Below are 21,291 nucleotides of genomic sequence, written 5' to 3'. Positions count from 1 at the left end.
CTGCCTGTTGGAAACTGTCAATTGTTCTTAATTGACTTCACATAAATAATTTGAGCTGAAAACTGAATTGAACTGTTTGTGAAGGGAATAGAATATTTATGTTAAGCATCATTTCCCCGATAATTTAAATTGTCTGATAAAAAGAGGATTTTACTGTTTATCCTTTGTTTTGTTTTTTAAAAGAACTATGCTATGCACAGTTTAGCAATAAACATAACTGAATGCAGACAATAATTCATATCTTCTGACTCTTTGCAGGCCAAAAAAGAGGGAAGATCAAAGAATGAAGAAAAAGAACAATAAAAAAATAGACAAAGAAACCTAAACCAAAAACAACATAAAAATGATAACAATAGCTGGTCTAATACTCATCCTTGTGGAACACTCTTTGTGAGACTGGATGATACAGTCCATATTTTTTATATATTCCTGACAATTTGAGCTTCAACATGATCTTTAAATTTCACAAACATGTTTCTTCTGATTTGAAGGAATGTTAATGTTAAGCAAGAGTCTTAATCTGAGTCTGATACAGAAACTGGAAAGGAAGCTAAAGATTAGGGTCATGGTAAAGAGTCCTTCTGACCTCAAGAAGGAAACATGAATACAGATGGAAATATGTAAAAGCACTGATTCCTTTTTCATTGATTACTGAAAATGATTCATATAATTTCCAACAGACTGTCTCATTTTCATTTAAAGACAAGCCTCTTATTCAAGAAAAAATTGTTCATAAAGTAAATCTGCCATAATAATTTTGGGCCAAACTCTCCCACTTCAACACATAGCAACTTGTCTGAAAAATAGTTGTTAAAAGCTCATTTTTAAAACATGATCACTAGGTCTCTCAAATTCTTTATACAGATCTATAAACACACATTAATTCATCTAAATGAACAGAAATCAACTCTTTTGAACTCAAGCAGACTTCCTTTCTAATTTGCTGAGTCGGAAAGAGTCGTGTTGGACTTTTACGAGGGAACCCTGAAGGCACCACATCAAACACTTGGCCACCCTTTCCTCCTGCGCCTCCTCCCCCGCCTGAAGCTCCACTATCTTTAGCCCTGCCGCGGATTACGCTGCGCAGTCAGTGTGGGATCAGTCGGACGGCGTCCCCTCCGCTCGGTTTACCGCTGCTTGTCCGTAACGTCGCGCTTTGCTCTCTTTCTGCGCCACTGAAACCATAAAGCAGAAACGGAAAGAAAGTGATGGGGGAATGACAACATTCGTCGGTCCTCCGTCAAGAAGAAGACCCCGAGGATGCTGCTGTTCTTCAGTCCGCGGTGCGGCCACCAGCGCCGGGCCTCGCCGCCGCTCGCCGCCGCGCTGCCGCTGCTTATGCTGCTATGTTACGTCCCCGCGAGCGCCAGCCTCCCAGGTAAAATGCTCACATTTATTAAACCTCAAGCTGAGCAAGAATTACCCAGTAGAAACAAAGGGTTACCTGGTCACCTGTTTCCAGTACTGATGTTTCTAGTTTAAAAGAACTGGGCCTTTCTGTGATAATTGACACTTGCTGGTTGTCATGTAATGTTTGTGAGCAGGTTAAAATTGATGGATCTGGAGAAAAGCATGAGGGAAATGAAAATTTCCTTCCTTATCGGGCATTTTAATCTGTTTCCTTGTAAGCAGTTGTTAATAATAGACTCTTAAAAAAACAAACAAACGCAAGGAGGTGAATTTATTAGGTCGGGCTAAGGTATATGCGAACTTTGCGACTTTTTCACCTGGTAGCTGAATCCATATAGGTCATGTTTACAAATGCACCCGTTGTATGTATGCTGAGGCAGACCCTAAAGGATGGGAGTTAGTGATCATTTTCCAGTGGGATACTTGGTTTGAAAGTTATTGCTTTTCACCCTTTGTACAGCTTTTTCTCTAAATTAGTTCTGGAGGCTAAGACAAATCCGACAATTTTTTTTTTCTAACAAAGCATACAAATATAATGTGAATTCTCTAGTTACTTTAAAATCCATTCAGCTTAGCTGTGCTTTCACTCTGAGTTCTGGAACATTAGGTCAATTTAGTTCATTGTTTTCTCTCTAGTTAATGATGAAACTGGACGTGTTGAATGCCAAATACAAAATTGCTAAAAGAATGGAAAATATAATGGGAGGTAGCGGAGCTGGTGTGAGTTCTGCTACCGTCTAGAGTTGGTTCTGTTATTTTTATAGTTATTTCTATGAACCATGGGAAACATTAACTAAAATCCAGCAGTAGGATTTTAAAAGCTTACTTAATTAAATCGTTAAGTTCGAGCAATAAGGAAATCTTGAAAAATCCAACAGTTTATTTATGATTTTGCCCTCTGAGCTGTATGTGGACAGATTTGTGAGCCACTTTGAGATTTATGAACCCAATTTACTTCTGAGTACATACATATTTATATATAATGTGACAGCCTGATGTTTGTACAGGCAGGGAAGTTAAGCCGCTTCTCAGCTTTTAGAAAACAGAAAAAAAAAAAACGATGGGAAAAGCAACAGCTGAACCGTCACATTTAATCTTTAGCCTTTATCAGACACACAAACCCCCAGACGGTGTCCGCATTAGCACTGAGCATTTGGTGACGTGGCATTGACACAGGCTGCGGTGAATTTATCTCAGGTTTAAGCAGCGGTAATTGTTCACTTCAAACCACTGAAGTCTGAAGACCATTAATTAGAAATGACGTAAAGGATGAATGGAGAAACTCTGACTCTGAGACCGCAGTGTTTTGTTTTTTTTTTACTTTGTTGTGCAAGTTTTAATCTTTACATCTGACTTTTCTAAACTAAAATCCGAATATTTGGCCACTTTCTTCTTAGATGTTGTGATTTAAATCAATTTATTTGTGAGAATTGTGGAGCTGACGAGCAAAATGTGGATTCTTGAACTCTGTACTGGAAATACGGTTTATATTGTCGGTGCTGCAAAATCCTGCTCTGGTTAAGGAAATCGATGAAAAAAAAAAGACTAGAAAAAGATGTATAGTTTACAAAATTGCAAATAAAAATCAAAGTCAAAATCTTTTTGCTCCACCTTCTACTGCAATAACAGCTGCTACTCCTATTGGGCATGTCTCCACCAAAAGGAAACATGGTGAAATTTTTAAATCATGCCACATGTATTCTCAACAAAGTTAGTCTGGACTTTGACTAGACCCTTCCATTGTAGCTCTGACCTGTTTTGGATCCCTGGTGTCAACGTCTGGCAGTGTTTCAATTCCTTTGCTCTGCTGGAAGAGTTTTATATGAATACTCTTCAAATCGTCTATTGAAGAAATGCACTCCCACAGCATGATGCTGCCACCACCATGTTTTACATTGAATAGTGGATTAAGCAGTGCTCTTTGAGTTTCTGTTTATCTACCACATTGCATTCCCTTAAATACATCGCAGTTTTTGATTTGAAGTGACAAAATGTAAAGAGGTTAAAGGGGTAGGAATACTTTCGCAGTATTCTGCAGTGTAATGCAAAATATTGTAATTATCTCTGAAACATGCTCAGAGATTAAAAGCTGGAGGATTGTGGGTCTTGTTGTCTTTTTCTTCCTGCAGAGAATAGAATATGTTCGGTCTCATCTGCCGTCAGAGGCTTTGATTTGTTTTCAACATGACAACTGTTGCAGTTGAGCGCAGCTTGCTCATAATGGCGAGTGGCAGTGCTGCAGTATGTGGGCTATTGTTCGCATATGTCGTGTGGGAATCACAGCAGTGCTGGAGACGGTGCATTCTCCCACCATTCCACTGTGAAATAGCTGCAAAGGAAAGCTGTGTCAGTCTTGTGGGATCTACAGCTCCGCATAAAGCACAGGCTTAAATTCAAAGTGTTTTCTTCGAAAAGAGAACACGTTTAGGGTTCAGGAATATCGACTGCAGATGGATTCATGACTCTGCAGCTGATTTGGTAAAACACTGACATATTATCAAGTATAAATATGCCATCAAGCTGGTTCTGAACACTGAGATCTGTAGATGGAAGTTATCCAAAATCCCCATTTAAGCAATTGCTTGGGCAAACTATGTTTAGTAAGCTCTGAAAGTTCCAGATTTATTGAACATGCAGGATTTCTTGTATTCTGCACAATCATTCTGTAGCTTTTTATTCAAATGTATTTAGCTTTGCATGTTCTTTGTGACTGAAGTGTTGGAGAAGACCTTCTTTCCTCCACATTCTGACTGAGAACGATCATTGTTGTGCTGCTGAATTAGTTATTCCACAGCCCACTTAGAATCAGTAGGCTTATTACTCAGTGAGCCTTGGCCTGCGGCCTTTTTCCCTCATCAGGATTAAGCTTTAACCAGTCACATCCTTAAGTGTCACACTTGGCCTCCTCTTTACATGCACAGTGGCTTTTTCCTCTGAGATTTTTTCATTCACCTTTTCTGCCCTGCAGCCACAGCAGTAATTTACTGTGGGAATTAAGAGCTGGGAAAGGCCGGACGAGAACACAAGGAGACATTAAAACGCCTGAGATTATGTAAAAACATTTACGTACTTACACATTTTATGTCCTCTTATATCTGACAATCTTATTTATTTGTTCTGGTACAGGAATAAAAACAGAAATGCTGGTGATTTTGCTACTTTGGTATTTTGTGTTTTTGTAGTTTTAGTCATTTCAAACCCAACATTTTTGGGGAGAGCAGTGTTTCATAGAGACCATGCGTCAATTCGCACAGAATTAAAGTATTAAATTTAAGAACCAATATGAAGTGGGCTGGATTAACTGTTGTATGCAAAGCAGCCAATCCCAGAACTACATTCATTTTACTTGATACTGAAAAGCTAGCCTCCGCGCTAGCACTGCGATGGTTTCCACTGTGCGCATGAATAAATATTGAGGTGTATTCAGTGACTGCTGTGGTCCCTAAACTGCACTAACACAGCGGGCCACTTTGAATAACAGTGGGGGTCACAGTGTGATTTTATATGTGTCGACTGACCCAAATACAGTGACCTCAATCAGTGAAGCTTATGTGTCATATTTCCCAAAAGTTAATGCCATTTTTATGAAAGCAGTACTGTGACTTATCACTACTCCGATTTGGATATAGAAAACGTTGTAATGTCATTGACGTGTTGGGTGTTTGCAAAATTTTTCCACAGTGCGTGGTTGGTAGATTATATTCTGTGACTGACTACTCTGTTTTTACACTCAAGAAGTCAAGTTTGGGGGGTAAAAAAAAAGCATTAGAGGAAGAACACTGTCTTAGACATTCACCCCAAACAGTCCAGGTATGCTGGATTGTTCTTGTCCACATCTCAATAAACTGAAAGACAGATTTCATCCCTTACTCCTAGGATACAAAAGTTAAAGAGGATAAAAATAGCAAGTTGGAAAGGGTCAAAATGTTAAAAACGGAGGGACAAATTGACAATGGAATATCGTGAAATGTTAAATGCTGGTGTATTGTTGTGTTTGTAGCACAACTGCTTGTGAAAAGTTTCTCTTATTCTTCTTGAAGTATAAGAAGGAACATTTCTGTGGAATGAGGAACAGATGAGTTTATCGAGTAAAGGACTTTTAATTTAATTATGCAATAATCCAGTCTGAGTAAAGTTTCAGGTTAAGTGCACAGTTTGGTTTTGGTTATACCTACTATTGACACAGCAATATTAGACCACATCAGGATGTAGTTTCTCGTAAATATCTTTTTTATGATTAATGTATTTTACGTTGAATCTGTCGTTTAAGGAAGTGAGTGAAAAAGTCCAGGCTAAAGATAAAAAAGCACCGCATCTGGTTTTAAAGCACCTTCGTTATACAGCTTTCTATGCTCTTGAGTTTGACATTGACAGCTTTTCACAAAGAGCTTCAACACAGTGGTTTCCTTCTACAGTAATTAAATTATGCAGCAGCTAGAAGATGCTTGTCAGCAACGCTGAATTGCCTCATTGTCTCTTGTGTTGTTTCAAAGGGAATGTCTTAAACAATACAGCTGACGACCAAGGTTGAAAGGTGGATCTCAGGACATCACTGTCTCTGGCTGCATCTTATTCTTTACCAGATATTTGGCCTATTTTTTTCCTCATTTATCTTTGTCAGCAAACCGACTCTTTCGTATCCATCTGAAAACTCAGAACCGGGGGAAACATTCTGGTTTCTGTGTCAGCAGGTTTCAGCGTGTCGGTTTTTGCATGTAGGGCTACGTGTAGCCACATCCTTACCAAGAAAACTGGCGTCCCATTTACCCAATTCAAAACAAAACAAAAAAAATTGAGGAAGACCTGAACTTAAACAGCCGTGTTCCTGTTCTCTGTCTAGATATCATGAGGTTAAAAAGTCAATTCTTTATATATTCAATTAATGATCCAGCAAGATGGTAATTAACCTGTCATGATAAAGAACAAAAGATTGTCTAAGATTTAATTTTTACACTATTTGTTTGAACCCCTTCAATCTTTATTGTTGTGGTGTAAGCTGCTCTGCTTCATTCTCATTAATTCCTCAAGGTGCAATTATTTATTCTCCTAATTGTCTGACTTGACCGAGGTTACTGTAAAAGAAATGACGCAGTGACAGACAAAGAGAAAAAGCAGACGCAGACTGAAGGCATCTAGTTTCTCGTCATTCTTCCGCGAACTTGCATTCCTTCTCGGTAGCAGATATCTTGTAACTCATTTTTTTTTTCATTTCTCACTTCCTTCTCACCTGTACCTCTGTCTGCTTGCAGAACTATTGTTGTACTTCCTGCGTCTGAGTGTGTTCATCTGTGCTTTTAACAGGTGCAAAGTCATGCCCCACTTTCCGCCGGAACGACACGGAGGCGTCCATTGCATCACATGGTTTCTACACACATTTATTACAAAAAAACCAAACAAAACAAAAAAACACTGACATAAACAGTTTCCATTCAAATGGATGTTTAAATTAAGTTTGGGACTTTCCACAATTCTAAAAGGGGGGAAAAACCATTTTCATTTGACTCTGCAGTGTTCTTGTACTTTTATTACAAATCTTTATTGTTGTATGGATATATTCAGCGCTGTGGAATCTGAAAGTTGTTAGATAATTTCCTAGCAGTTATTTAACTAGTTACCAGAAGCAGCCAGTTTGGCTGCACATACCAATCTGTCCACATGTGTAAATATGTTGCACGCTGTCATTCCTTGCTGACGTGTCTCAGTTTATTATGCTAAGTGAGCCTGATGGCTTTCTTTAATATGGTAGATGTCAACTTGAACTTAGATTAAATAATAATCATAACAAAACTTCTATTAATAACAATGAAAATAAAAGATAAAGAAGAAAGTTTTTTTTTTTTTTTTCCTAAAGTAGAAACTTAGTGAAGGTTTGTAAATGCACCAAGAGGCTTAAGGTGCCTGTTTGTTGAGATTCTTTCAGAAAATGTTTAATCCCATTTTCTTACCTCATTTTCTGTCTGGAGGTGTAATGGTGGAAAAAATGGTTCGAGTTTTATGGTTTTTGGATTATTATTACAGATTTCTTCAGATTTGCTTTTTGTCATTTTCAGAAAATGTTGGAAAAGAATAAAAATGCAGCATTTAAAATTATAATTTTATTCATAGGCCCTGACCCTATGAATAAAATTCATGGCTTTGGCTTCAAGGTGCCATCCTTGAAGCCAAAAGCTGCTGCTGGTTGTTTGCGGTAGCTGGCAATGAATCTTTGTTGAGATATTGGTTCTCTATCCCTTTACAGAATTGTTCCAATACACCCATATCGGAATGGTCTAGTTGTATATCATCCTGGTTCAAATGAAACCACAGCATTTCAATCTGTTTTAAGTCTTTACTTTGATTAGACCACTTCAAAGCCTGTCTTTTTTGTTAATCTATTCAGATGTGGACTTGTGTGTGTGCTTGGAATTATTGTCCTGCCTCTTTAATTTAGCATACTTCATGTTTAAGATCAAAAACTGATTGGACATTCATAGTTCCCTTAGCTATCACAAACCACTCTCAGACCATCAAACTACCTGAGATTACATAAAAGCTTAAATATTTTTTGATAAATTAGGAATTAAATCAAATGTACAGATTAATCTTTGTTGGCATTAAATGTAAACTCTTGGTTCATTTTAGCTGGTATAATATTTTACAGTTTTCAAGTTTAGCAAAACTAATATTTGGGTGACCTGACAGAATGATCGCTGTCACCCATTCTTGTCTACTTTACGGAAAAGGTGCTGTTTTGACACTAAGTCTCAAACTGCTGGATTGGCAAAGCTGTTGAATTCAGCACACTTAGTTGAGGTATACAAAACAAAATAATCAACATAGAAATATATTTATATTTTGAAAAGATAAGCAAGAAGTAACATGTAAAGGAAAAAAACAACAACAACAAAAACACAAGAGGACTGAACACAGCCCTGTGGGGAACACCACAATGCTGTGTTGGTGATTGATGTGGTAAAGCTATTCATACTGACAAAACAAAACATTTGTGAGCTTTGATCCCAGTTAATCTAAAAAAGATGAAGCCTGAGCAGAGTTATTGAAAAGTGGTAATTACTCACATCCACCTTTTTTAATGAATAATTTTTCTCTATGATCTAGTTCTCCAAAAGCAAACTAAATTAAAAAAAATATGAATTTGCCCTGCATAGTGTATTTGTGTTGACTCTCCTTTTACGTATGACATGAGGCATGCAGTGGCTGGGTTTGCCCCAGCTGAGGCGATTGAAAGCAAACATTTAGAAACAGGCTGGCCAAACATTTGTTTGGTTTTTGTAATTTGAGATTGAAGTAGAAACTCCACAAGCCAAACACAATAATGTCCTTTAGAACTCTTTATCATTCTGCCCGAGTGGAGATACACTTAGTGGTTCTATTAAGTGTAGAGAAACCAAACTGAGCTCTTTGATGTTTCCACTTGATTTTGAGTGCTTGGCTTACATCCTGTCTGCTGTCTGAGTCAGGAAATGCAAACAATGGGAGTTGAAGAATCTCTGCCCACCAATTTCCTACTTTTCCAGTAAAAAAAGAGAGAAAAGTTCTGACCAAAATCACAAACACACATGACTGCATGTTGTGACACTTGTTCCACTGTAGTTGCAGAACAGCTTGAAGGAGCACCGAGCTGCACATGCTTTCATATATGTATTGGTCTGAGAGCGTAGGCGTTTATAAGGCTTTGTGAGAATGTATGCCACTGTTTTGCTCTGTTTTTTTTCTTTTTCTGGCCGAGTTTCTGCTGCGCTCAAAGCCTGGTAACAGCAGCGGCAGATGGTTAGTAAAGTCTTTTTTTTTTTTTTTTTTTTTCCACTTAATTCCAAGGACTAATTTCTGAGTTTCTCTGTTGCATAATGTGCCCTCACTCCTCTTGACTAAACTGAGAGCGAATGTTCTGATATGCTTTTGGGATTTATTTTATGTTGTATGTTTTTGTGTCTCGTATTGAGCTGTCTGGGACTTTGTAATTTCCTGTGCTGAAAAATAAAGATCTGTGCCTGTTTGTTGGAAGTAAAGAGCTCCCCACTTGCTTTTATGCTGCTTCTATATCTCAGATATTGATTGTACTGCACCCAAGCATCGTCCTTATTTTTTTTTTTCTTTCTGTCGCCAAATCTCACAGTTGGAGTGTGTTTCTGATTAAATGCGTGTTGGGAGAATAATTATCTGCTTCCCACATGAATAACACACAAAGTGCTGACCAAAGGTGTTGAGATTTTCACTGCATCATAATCTTCAGGAGAGCAGATATTTAAACATTTAGGATCACTGCTTCCATAACAAATAATGAGAAGCGTTAGCGTGTTCATGAGTCTGTTGAAGCGACAACACAGGCAAAGACAAAGTGAGGCACAGGGCCGGAGCAATGTTTGCAGTTTCCATGAGGTTGAGGTAAATCATTAAATTCGTCATAGAAACTGTTTCTCACATGCCGTATTGACATGAAATTCATAAACATGCCACCAAAATAGCATAGCGTAATCTTTGGAGATCATCCAGAGACCCATGTCCTCATACTTTTATGCTTTCAGCTCATCTCAAAGGTTTACAGGGTTTAGATCTTAACAGAGGTGGGTTCAGTATCTAGTGAGCAATTTCTGCATTTATTTGGCTATATTTCTTGGATAGTTTTACTGCAGCTCCAACAGAAAGATTTAAATTTAAGACGCCCTGATATTTCAGAAAAAGCGTGAAGCCTTTCAGTCTGAGAGAATTGTAAGGGGCTCTGGAACAGAAACAGGCCCTCAGTGTCATAGATCCTCTACTGTACTTAACAATAGTCGCATGGTGCATTTAGTCACGTTTTCTATTACATGTTATACTTGCATGGAGTGGAATGAAAATAGATTAAATCTCAAAGCTTTTTATTTGGAAGCTCAGGGATTTCTTATTGTCAGGAGTTAATAGTATTATTATTTTTTAATCTGCCCTAAAGCAGATTTCTCAAATTGCACAGCTGCCTCTCTCCCCAGAGGGAGGTCAACCAAAGACATGGAAACCCAATCTGCTTTTGTGTTGCTTCTATTTTTAAGTTCCCTCTATCTCTCTTGCCGTTCTCTCTATCTCTCTTGCCTAAATAGGCAAGAGAGATAGAGAGAAAATTGCACTGAAATCGTATTTTTTAAAAAAAAGAGTTTATTTCCTAATCTTGGTACAGTAAATGATAGATGTTTATTAGACATCTTCAAACTTCAAACGTTTAGCCCAATTTTATCTTTTATTAATTCATGCGGTACTTTCTTAATCTTATGAGTATTGTTTTCAGTGAGGAAATCAATGACTTTCTGCATCTCATGTGACAATCAGGTCCAGGGCAGGAAATGGTTGCTATAATCTAATGTCCTAAATTTCCCCACAGCCACATCAATGACTAATTATAATTATAAAACAAGGAGGTTTATCCTGTCACCGTGTGCAGTGATGAGGGAGGAAGGGAGGAAAATGAAAATCTTCAAAGCTCTCTTTAAAAATGCAAGCAAAGTTTTCACTTTTGAGAAAGGAAGGAAGCGACTGCAGAGGGAAGCTGCAGCCAAACGTCAGATCTAACACGAGGTTGGAGAACACTGACCTCATCTTCTGTCTCTCCTCCTCAAATCACTCCATGCTGCATCTGTTATGACAACATCGACGCCTGCTGTGCTTTCACCTTTCGCTGGGCCCACCACACAGCACCGCAGTGCTCATTAGCAGCCTCTCTCTGCACTCTCCTGTCATACACACCTTGGATTCTCACCAGCTGTGTGTGTTTGTGCATGCATCTAAATTAAATTCATTCAGATAGACGGTAATGAGGCCAGGTGATTATCTGAGCCGATAGCGGGAGAACATCAGTCTTTATTTGGGTTTGACCTGATTAAACCGGCTGAAGAGTTGATCACAACACTGCAGTGTTTTATTTTCATGTTCTTTCTGGTGAATGTGTTTGGCTGAAACCAAATCTGAGCGGTTTAGAATGAAACACGTTGACACTGCTTGTTAGGAACCGTGACGTCAGCATGTGAACTCTTCAAGGTGTTTTTGATATTAAGATAAAAGACGCCCACAAACGAGAAAAGTGACTTGCAGAGTTGAGTCACTTCTCATTCACAGGATTTTTGGTGCCACGTCATCTCTTGAGTAGTTCCTGATTTTGTTTTTTTTGTATGTCTCTCTCCCTTAGCTCACAGAAAGTGCCCTCCGCCGATAGACTGTGCCCAGCTGAGACGCCACCACTGCCACCCACCGTCGTTTGACTGCGGCTCCTGTCTCTCCCCGTTTCGGGAGGACAACGAAGGACGCTGTGTGCTGAAGACGCACCATAAAAATGGTATGAACAGAAAACATCAGACACTTGCACGTACTTCATTCAAGTATCTTGCAATAATAACAATATAATAATAAAAACAATGATAAATATTATTTTCATTGCTAATTTTATTATTATTATGTTATTATAACACTAATGTTCTTTTTTGACTTTAAAAAAAACTTTATTGATTTTTGTTATATATAGTAATTAATAAGATTATTAATTATTCATCCCTTTAAGTGCAGACCAGTGTCTGTTAAGCTGAAAATAACAGTCACAATGGTTTTTAACATACTTATAATCAGATATGTGGAAACAATTTGGAGACATAGCACATTTTTTGCCATTGTAACAAAATATGAATACAATACATATGAAAATTTATGCCCTAACCTGCTGAGAGGATTCAGTAGAACTAGGAGCTGTCCCCTTTATAAAGGAAGTGTTATACAATGCATTTCTCCGTTAAATGAATTCCCACAATTTCCTGTGTGAGGTTACACTGCTGCAATAAAAGCTGAATTCATTTGAAGACTATGTGCACACCTTTATCAGTAGAGCAACAGATGTGGCCAATGAATCATTTCTACGAAACGAGTGAGGATGTTTTAGTCTCTGAGCCTCAGTGTCTCAGTCAAAGATGCGTGAGGATGTAACGAGCAGTTTATTATCCAAATGAAAACCAGTTCTCTACAAAGCTAAGCCATGGCCGCTCTGTGTCTTTTTAAGCATCTATCAATTCAATTCAGCTGCACTTGTTTCTTGGTTCAGCTGCCATTTCATCTGTGCTTTTGTTTTTTTTGCTTTTCCTTCATTTCTTCCATCTATGCCTCTCCCAGCTACAGAGCATTTTCAGCTTTAATCTTGCTATGCCCCTGCTGTGTTTGCACCACACACACACACACGTATGTGCACCACCCCCGCACTGGCAGCCTTAATCACTGCAATAACATGTTTCTCTCTCTCTTTTGCCCTTCATCTTCATTCCTGAATTTAATATCACTCAATAAAACAGCAAGGCAGTGGAAAGAAGTCTCATTTTTCTGATTTCTATAATAGTTTGTGCTGCGTTCAAAGCAAAAACTTAGATACAGGAGACATTTCAAAATATTCAAGCAAAGTTTTTTGCCTCAATATGAAGAATATAAATGTATGTCATTGGGGGTGTTGAACTTCTGCAGGGTTAATGAATTGGACGGGAATTAGCAGTAGGAGATGATCCAGGAGAAACTTGACTCAGCTAATTGCGAAGCATCAGATAAGAAAAGAAAATAACAAATGTTTGAGCAGGAGAAAAGTTCCTGTCATGCAGAGGGTGAGGGGATTTTTTGAGCAGCACTCTGAATTTGTGTGTGTGGTATGAATCTGGTACATCATGCAGACGTTTAAGCTGCATAGTGGTTACATAAAGCCTTTGGAGACTACCGAACACTTTGATCCGCTCGGGAGAGTGACTCTTATTTTCACACTCGCCACTCAGACTCACGAAGTGGAGTTCTGAACAGACGAAATCCTCGCCGTTTCCTTTAATTACTCAGATTCGCACAAAATGTGTATTTGGTTCGTCAGAGGCATCGTACGCCTTTCGACCGGTCAGAAAACAATAGAGCAGCAGCAGCTGCTGGCGTGGTACAGCTTTACTCACTGCCTGGAAAATATCACATCGGTGCTACCGTTCATGCCAGATGATTGAAAAAATAAATCACATTGAAACTTTGTTGCTGAGTTTGTGGAGCAGTGGGTGGTGGCAATTAAAGAGCTGCGTTTCTGATCCAGGATGCTTCTGCCATCATTTTAGTTGAATTCCACCCAGATTTACTGTTTACTTCTGATTCACGGATTGTTTCATTTAACATTAAACACTTAATTCAGTTTATATATATATATATATATATATATATATATATATATATATATATATATATATATATATATATATATATATATATCCAGCACCAATTAACAAAAACACCTGTTTTACATGCAGGCTCCAATTCAATGAGCTCAGGAATTGACCTTGAGCGCATTTATTCATACAGATATAAACACTTCTTTTTTCTGAATTAATCTGTATAAAAGGCCTTTTTCCTGACACTAAACTGAAGTAAATAATTTTCTGTTCCACAGCCTGTGCTCTAGTGAATGTCTTAAATGTAATATTTGTGTGTGATAATCAGATTCTACGAGTTTAGATCAGTTCTATCTTTCCTGAGAAGCCAAATGAACATGCATAAAACAAGTTGTGTTTTACTCATGTTCTGGGTTTGTGTCCTTTGACAAGATAAACAAATGGGGTGAAAAGAATACAATTCATTTTTTGGTCAGTCAGTTTCAGGGTGAGAGGCATGGATAACCAGTATAGATACACTCACGTTGTACAGCAATAAATGCACCAAATACTCAGAGTTCAGAAAAAATATGTCATTGTATCAGCTGATGGGTGTAGAGCAGGGAACAGGTCGGCAAATCTGCCATTTTAAGCAGGAGCTGCCTGTGTTTGTCATGGAGGCGTTCACTGCCATTAGTAAACAGATAATATGCCTCAAAGCCATGTCTTCTGGTGAAAAGCACAAACGGAGCGACAAAAGAGCTATTCTTTAAAAGCATCTGAATTGCATCTGAGGGCATGAACATAGTGGGTTTCTAGTTTTTTACAAAGTAGCTTTTGTGTCCTTTCTAGCTTTTATCTCCATCATCCAGTTTGTTTCCCATTTCATCTGTCTGGCAACTGTTGGACTAACATTCAATTGCCATAAACATCCAGCTGCAGTTTGGTAACAGAAGATCTGAAAAATGCCAAAATGAAAAGTCCTTGTACAATTTCATGATACCAGACATTAAAGCCGTTGTTTTATCCTCTCAATGATTTGATTACATTGATTTCATCTGGCAAATTTGCATATTGGTCTGATATTTTATTATCTTCACTGATCTACTAATTAACTCTGAGCTCTTTATTCTAAATTCAACAGTGATGATCACGTGTGATCAGTTTGAACTTTTTAATTTACACTTTGGCACAGTTGGGAATTACAGCTGCTAGCATTTTTAGCAGGTGTTATATAAAAAGGAAGGTGCCAAGTGTATTTCATTAGCAACTGCGAAAGACAATCATCTCCTTGCTTAAAGTAACAAAGTGAATGAAAGTTATGGAACTTTAATGGTTATTAGCATTTGACAATATTTATACAATATTTGATTGTTTTGGGGTTTTTAATGTTATTAAAGTGATGGATTTTTGTATTTTATTTAGTTTGTCTAGCATTCCTTAGTCTTTTTGTAGACACGACTGACATTAAGATTTGGAATCGGATCAAGATTAGTACAGTGTGGAAAAATTTGAAGTGTGAAAAAATTTAAATCTATTCAAGTTCTGAATATGAATATGAATCGGGTTGAATATGTAATTTTGACATTAATCCTCCGCATTATTGCTTACTCTAAATCAATTGTACACATCAATCGGTAGAATATATCTTTAGTTGGATCATCAAATAGTCCTAATTGAAAGTAAAAAAATAAAATAAATAAATTAAAAAAAATCATGTTGGTGGTTGTTCTCTGATTGCCCACCAGGTGGCAGCAGAACATTATTGCAGTGATTAGCTGGTGACTTTTTTTCCCCAACTAAACATTATGCTTTCTAATGACTTACTCTAAATCAAGATCAACATTTTAAACCTTTATTTATTTATTCAACTTTAGCTCAATATTTGTTGGACTTTCATATGTTTTACATGTTTGGAAAAACTATACATGTATAAAGAAATTAGGCTTAAATGATGACACGGTAACTGAACGTTTCAACATTACTGAAGCGGTGATAAACCAGATATATTCCTGTGTTTTGCTTTTTATTTGAATCAGTATATGTATATATTCAGCTTTGGGGTGAAATATTGCCAAAAACAAATTTTAAAGCAGTCATTATGGTTGGATGATTTTGTTTGAAATATTGTTAATGTTAGAATTACAGATGCACCAATCTAATCTGCCATAAATCAGAATATTTCAGTTTTTACTTTTTTTAAGCTTATGAACATATCACCCAATAACATCTGGATAGTTTTGCAGCTCTTTAGTTTTCTCCACTCACTATCAAATAACCTTTAGCAAATTTCTTCTTCTTTTTTTTTTTTTTTTTTGTCTTATTGTCCTCTGGAAAAATACAGTTTGGTCCAAATCAGAAATCAGTTAATGCATGCGTGTAAGGTTTTTGGTGGAGCAGGAACTGTGAATGGTTTCTAAGTGGGAAAAGACAACAGCGTGCATGAGTGTGACACACAATCCCTGTTGAGATGTTTAGTGTTTGTTTGTTGTACAAACCTGCCCCCCTGTGTGCTTCCCAAGAGGGTACGGGTCATTATCAGGCCGGTGACAAAACTCTCCTTCTATAAGGAGAGCTGTGTATGCTTACACACAGCCTGTACTTTTATCGGTGGCTTCCCTGCAAAGCTCTCCTTTTTTCCGCAACATTCAAAACGTCAACAACAAATGCGTCCTCTCTGCGTCACTTCTTTATGTGCGGACCTGTGTGCAGCCGGCACAGAGGGACAGTTGGCGCGCTCAGCCACCTGCAAAGTGCAGATGGCACATCTCGCCTCCACAGACACCTGCCATGCAGCGCACTAAATGGCCATTAGTGGAGGGAGGTGAGGAAAAAAAAACAAAGCAGGCAGTGAAAGTGCTGCTATGTCATATCATACACATTAACTCAGCCAGATGGCCAGCCTTCTGGAGTGAAAGTGACTCTGTAATCACCACCATAATTTAGGTGGACATTATTTTGAAAGAGTTACTGCTCACCGCTCCGTTATTTTTGTTTTATTTGATTATAATCAACAAAAGAGCGAAAAGACAGGATGTTTTTATTTTAAAATCCACTTTAAGTTTACGTGTTTCCTCGCCGTCTTTGTCGGCGCTAATAATAAATGCACGTGACGCTTTATGGAGGGAAATAACTCTTTGATTACCTCCATTACCAGCAGGCTTTGGAGTCTATTGTGACTGCAACAGGACAGGCCCGGTGAGGCTGAGGTTTGGCTGATTGCTCCGGGGACACCCACCACCCCCTGCGGTGCTCCTTCCCCCGGCCACACACACACTGTGAACCCCAGTCGCCCTGGAGCCCCGGGCTGTCCCACTGGAATGCGGTTCCCTGTCTGGTGCAAAGGGCTGTTAACAACAGTTTAGTATTGTCTGGCTTTTTTTAACCAGCTCCTCAAACAAACAACACACATAGGCACACTCCTTGTCTGTCATTAGACACATAAGATGCTGAAAACACCTGTGCATTCATGTACGCATGCTTAAACCCGAATGTCTTTCCTGAGTGTCTCTTTTATCTAAAGTCGCTGTGATAATGTAAAGATGATCTATATTTTCCATGTCTGTTTAGAAAGTCTTTGCTTTATCTTGTTTAGCTAATAAAATGACACTGATGTTGCTTGTAACATTTTGAGAACAGATGCAATATGTGTTGTTTTTTTTTTTTTATGAAGAAACTTATTTGGCAAAACAAATCAAGTAGATTCCTTGTATAAGCAGCTCAAAACAGCCATAAATAAAAGACATAGCTAAATATAATTAGAAATAAATTAATGCATGAACAATATTTAGATATCTTTTTTTGGTTTAGCTGCTTTATAAAGGCTGAATGAAATAATTTTCACTGTGATCTTATTTTTGGAGATTGCTTTCACACAAAATGCACTTGGGTAGTTTTTATCTTCTAGCTAAACCTTAGTTTGTGAGCAAACTGTACTTATTTTTAAACTTAAATTCTGAAAATGGGAGCAGTAAATCTGAGAAAATGGCAAGACATTGTTTTTGTTTTTCTTTCTTTAGTTTAAATTGTATTTCTAAATTTAAATTAAATACATAAAACATTAACAGAACTGTGTTGTTACAGGAAACTAAAGCAAGAGTGAGACAGTTTCCCCACTTACAGTGAATACAGCATAATTCAAAAGTAAATTAGAAAGTAAATAAAGGTTAGAAATGTGGTTTCCTTCACTGCTGGGGGAATACGTGGTATTTTTCCACTCACTGGTATTCGAAACTGCTGGAGGGACCGTGGGCCCCAAATCCAAACATATAAATGAGTTTGAGCCATTTATGAGTCAGTCATGTAATAATTGACCTCAGCAGTCATAAATATGTTTCCAAAGAGAGAAAATGTATACATTTTAATCTCATGAGTTCTATCAAATTTAAAGCTTTCATTTAAAAGCATTTTAAGTTTGAAGAAGCATGAAAGTTATTTATGAACATAACTGAAACTTGAAATGTTTTTTTTTTTGTTTGTTTGTTTTTTTTTTTTGTGGTTAGGCAAAGTGAGGACCTTCACTGATTTGGACGAAGAAATAGATTTCCTTCACTCAATCATAGAAAAACAGGAAGTGTCAAAGATAAAACCAACAAAAAATCAACTGCAAAACACTGGTAAGAAATCAGCCACAAATTCAGCAAGATAACATTTTATATTACAGTTGCTGGAATTTATCTAAAATTTATCTGACTTTCCAGGTTCCATTTCCTCTCCGGCGGCTCTTAAGGACAGCAGGACAGGGGCATCTGAACAAAAATCCCAGAATAAGAACCGACTGTCGGGGGAAATCCCACGTAGCACCACGGCAGCTCCGATACCCACTGGCGCCGCTGTTCCCAACACGCCGACCCCGCATCCTAAGTTCACCGCAGCTGATGGCCGAAACGGCCCTTTAGTTGTGCCCCATCCCAAAAATGACACCATCATCGTCAGTGAGTGTTTAACTATTATTAGCAGAAATCGTCAGGACTTAAATCATACAGATCTCTAATGAAGCAAAAATAACATTCATACAGTAGATATTAAATCTTAACCAAATCTCTGTTATGGCCATAACTGTTAAAGAATTACATTTTTTTAACCAAATGAAAAGCATCTCATCTAACTTTTTATCAGAATTTTAAATTCCATTTTACAAATGCTTAATAAATTATTTTCTTCTTTGTGTTCATTTTTCTGCAGTCATAATCTCGCTGTGTGTTATTGTGGGCACCGTGTGTGTGATCTTGGCTTCTGTCTGTTACGTCAAGTAAGTATAAAGAACAGCAAAAATGATGCAATGTTATTACTCCAGTTGGAAGCAAAGTGTTTGGTTTAATTCCTGGTGAACTATTGAGTCTTTTTAACAGTTTTTATTCCAGAGCCAAATGATGATAGAACATAAAGCTTCACTGATTTCTTTAATTAATTTATTATTTTTTCTCCTCAGAATTCTACATTTTTAATTAGATGAAACATCTGATTAGTTTCTTATCATTTTAATTATTGTTTTATCACGGAAGGCATAAAGCTGAATAACAATAAACATTTGAAAAGCTCTAACTGGACATATATTGTCAGACTGTGTACATGAAAGCAGGCTGACTGATTTCACCTCTTTGTATTTAACAAAGCACAACTATTTATCCACAGTCAGTCAAACACAATTGATTCTTTTGGCCCATTAATTGGCATTGTGGAATTATATTTATGAAACTAACTTTTTGAGTGTATTATGCATAGAAGTCTGCCTTTCAATAGTACCCACATTTATGAGGAAATCTAAAATAACATTTGTTTTCAGCAGATAGATTTGTTGTATGATTTAGGATATTTAGTGACATCTGCAGGCAATTGTGCATACTGCATCCAGAGTTAATAAAATTCCACAAAATGTTATTCTGAGATTTAAATTCTTCCATCTAAATGCAGTGGCATCTTGAATGTATTTATTAATTAGAATGAATTAATTTTTATGAGCGCTGACTCAAGACAGCTTTTTAAGCATGGTTATTCTCTATTTTAGTTGCCACTTTCTCTCTGATTGCATTGAAATAAATGCTGGGAAAAAAATTACGTCTTAACACTTCATGGCTGAAATACAAACCATAAGTCGCTTAAAATGTATCAAAAAGTCAGACTTTAGATATCTTCATAATTTGATGGAAAGTATGAGAACATTGCGCCAAAGTTGAGCCTAAAGTTGATCATGACTCCCCCTGCAGGCTGCGCACAGAATTACATCTTGCTGAGAAGGTGGACTACCCTGCTTTCAGAGGACCGAGTGTTCCTCCAGCTCCAGCCAACGGTTCAGCAGTAAGTCTCCCCTCACCTCTTTTTTTAAAATTTTTTTTTTCCCACTTCACCCTTATTCTGCAAAAACAATGTTACAACATCCCCACCCCACTCTATGCGTCCAGATTTCAGTTGCTAACATCATTCATACCTGTCTCTCTCTCTGTTTTGCCCCTATAAGATGCTTGATAAGACCCTGGCCGAAAACGCTCAGATGTATCACTATCAGCACCAGAAACAACAGATGCTGTCAATGGGAAGGTACGTTTCCTGTCTCTGTCTCCACACAGCCTTTTGTGGTGTTTTTACCATAACTTAAAATTTTCACTTCAGTCACAAGCCTGAGCAGAAAGGGCTCGACGCTGAGGCCACATCCGACGAAGAAGAAGTGGGAGGCGGCTTCATGGTGTACGAGTGTCCTGGACTCGCCCCGGTGAGCACGCAAACACCTGAACACCTTCAAATGATTTCTGATTGGATGTTTTATTGAAATGCTTGTCATCTTTCTTCCCAGACCGGAGAGATGGAAGTTAAAAATCCTCTGTTTGATGATTCGACTCCGGATTATCAGGGGATTCCTAAGTGAACACTGAACACTCACACACAAAAAAAAACTTCTCTGGAAGAAAGCTCCTATTTTCTCTCTGCCTGCATGGAAATCGAGAATGATGTTGTGGAAATGATTGTTTTCTCATCCGCCTTTTAACACATAGGCCCCACTATGGCTTTTTAATGCTACAAATATGTAATGGGTCCCCTGTTAATTTATTCCGATCAATGTTGTAGAGAAACTCTATCTTTTAATTTAATTTTTGTTGATTTAAGTCAGAAGTCAAGCTAGTGTTAGTGTTTTGTTCTGTTTGAGTGTTTTTTTCTGAGTTAATGTCTTTATTCTTTCTTTATTTTTGCAGCTATTTCCAAAGAATACCATAACAGATGATATATATCTATATGTGCATATATATCACACATATACATAGGAATATTCTACTAAAGCAGATACCCTCTCTAATTTTGTTTTAGCAAATTTCATCAGAGTTTTCTGTAAAAATGCATCATAAAATGGTCGTTGAACTGTAACTGCTGGTGTTGCTCGTGTATTTTCCTGTCCTGTAGGCTGCACATGAAGATTTTGAGATGATAAAGTATAGATATTAAAGTCATAAAGGTGAAAATGAAGTACTTAATGCTGTCTTGCATGGTTTGACTGTATTGTTTTAGTCATGGCGAAGCTTCGATGGATCGTTCTGCCTCCTTGTGTGCGTCTTGTTGCTGATGGAGGGGGGGGAAGGTGACTTTCTGAGCACTTGAAGGAAATCTGAGACAAGCTGTACCTCTAGATGTTTTACTGGCAATCATGATCCCGTAGTGTCCCTCTTTCCAATCTTTGGGCTCAAACTATCCATGTGCTGCAAAATGTACATACAAAGAGTGAGATTGTTCACTTTTTATAGATATTTGTACATGCAGATTGAAAATTAAACTTTTTACCACA

General features: G+C 37.7%; 1 protein-coding gene across 1 annotated transcript; it reads left to right on the top strand.

Annotated features, from left to right (window-relative positions):
• The first annotated feature begins 1,052 nt into the window (after positions 1-1,052).
• Positions 1,053-21,291, top strand: npdc1a (neural proliferation, differentiation and control, 1a). The gene is made up of 9 exons (XM_055040617.1): positions 1,053-1,378; positions 11,564-11,710; positions 18,023-18,136; positions 18,221-18,454; positions 18,705-18,771; positions 19,727-19,817; positions 19,978-20,057; positions 20,130-20,229; positions 20,311-21,291. Exons 1-9 carry the CDS (start codon positions 1,261-1,263, stop codon positions 20,380-20,382), a joined length of 1,023 nt encoding a protein of 340 aa, XP_054896592.1. The 5' UTR covers positions 1,053-1,260; the 3' UTR covers positions 20,383-21,291.

Source organism: Poeciliopsis prolifica, unplaced genomic scaffold (genome assembly GCF_027474105.1).
Source record: "Poeciliopsis prolifica strain line A6 unplaced genomic scaffold, Auburn_PproV2 SCAFFOLD015, whole genome shotgun sequence".
Classification (NCBI taxonomy): Eukaryota; Metazoa; Chordata; class Actinopteri; order Cyprinodontiformes; family Poeciliidae; genus Poeciliopsis; species Poeciliopsis prolifica.
Note: the sequence above shows the minus strand (reverse complement) of the source record. Positions and strands in the feature narration are given on the sequence as shown.

Excerpts from the sequence above, each read along its gene's own strand:
- npdc1a (XM_055040617.1), top strand. The coding sequence starts at position 1,261 with ATGCTGCTGTTCTTCAGTCCGCGGTGCGGCCACCAGCGCCGGGCCTCG. Across the intron at positions 11,711-18,022 it reads GAAGACGCACCATAAAAATG|GCAAAGTGAGGACCTTCACT; the intron begins GTATGAACAGAA and ends TTTTGTGGTTAG. Across the intron at positions 18,455-18,704 it reads AAATGACACCATCATCGTCA|TCATAATCTCGCTGTGTGTT; the intron begins GTGAGTGTTTAA and ends ATTTTTCTGCAG.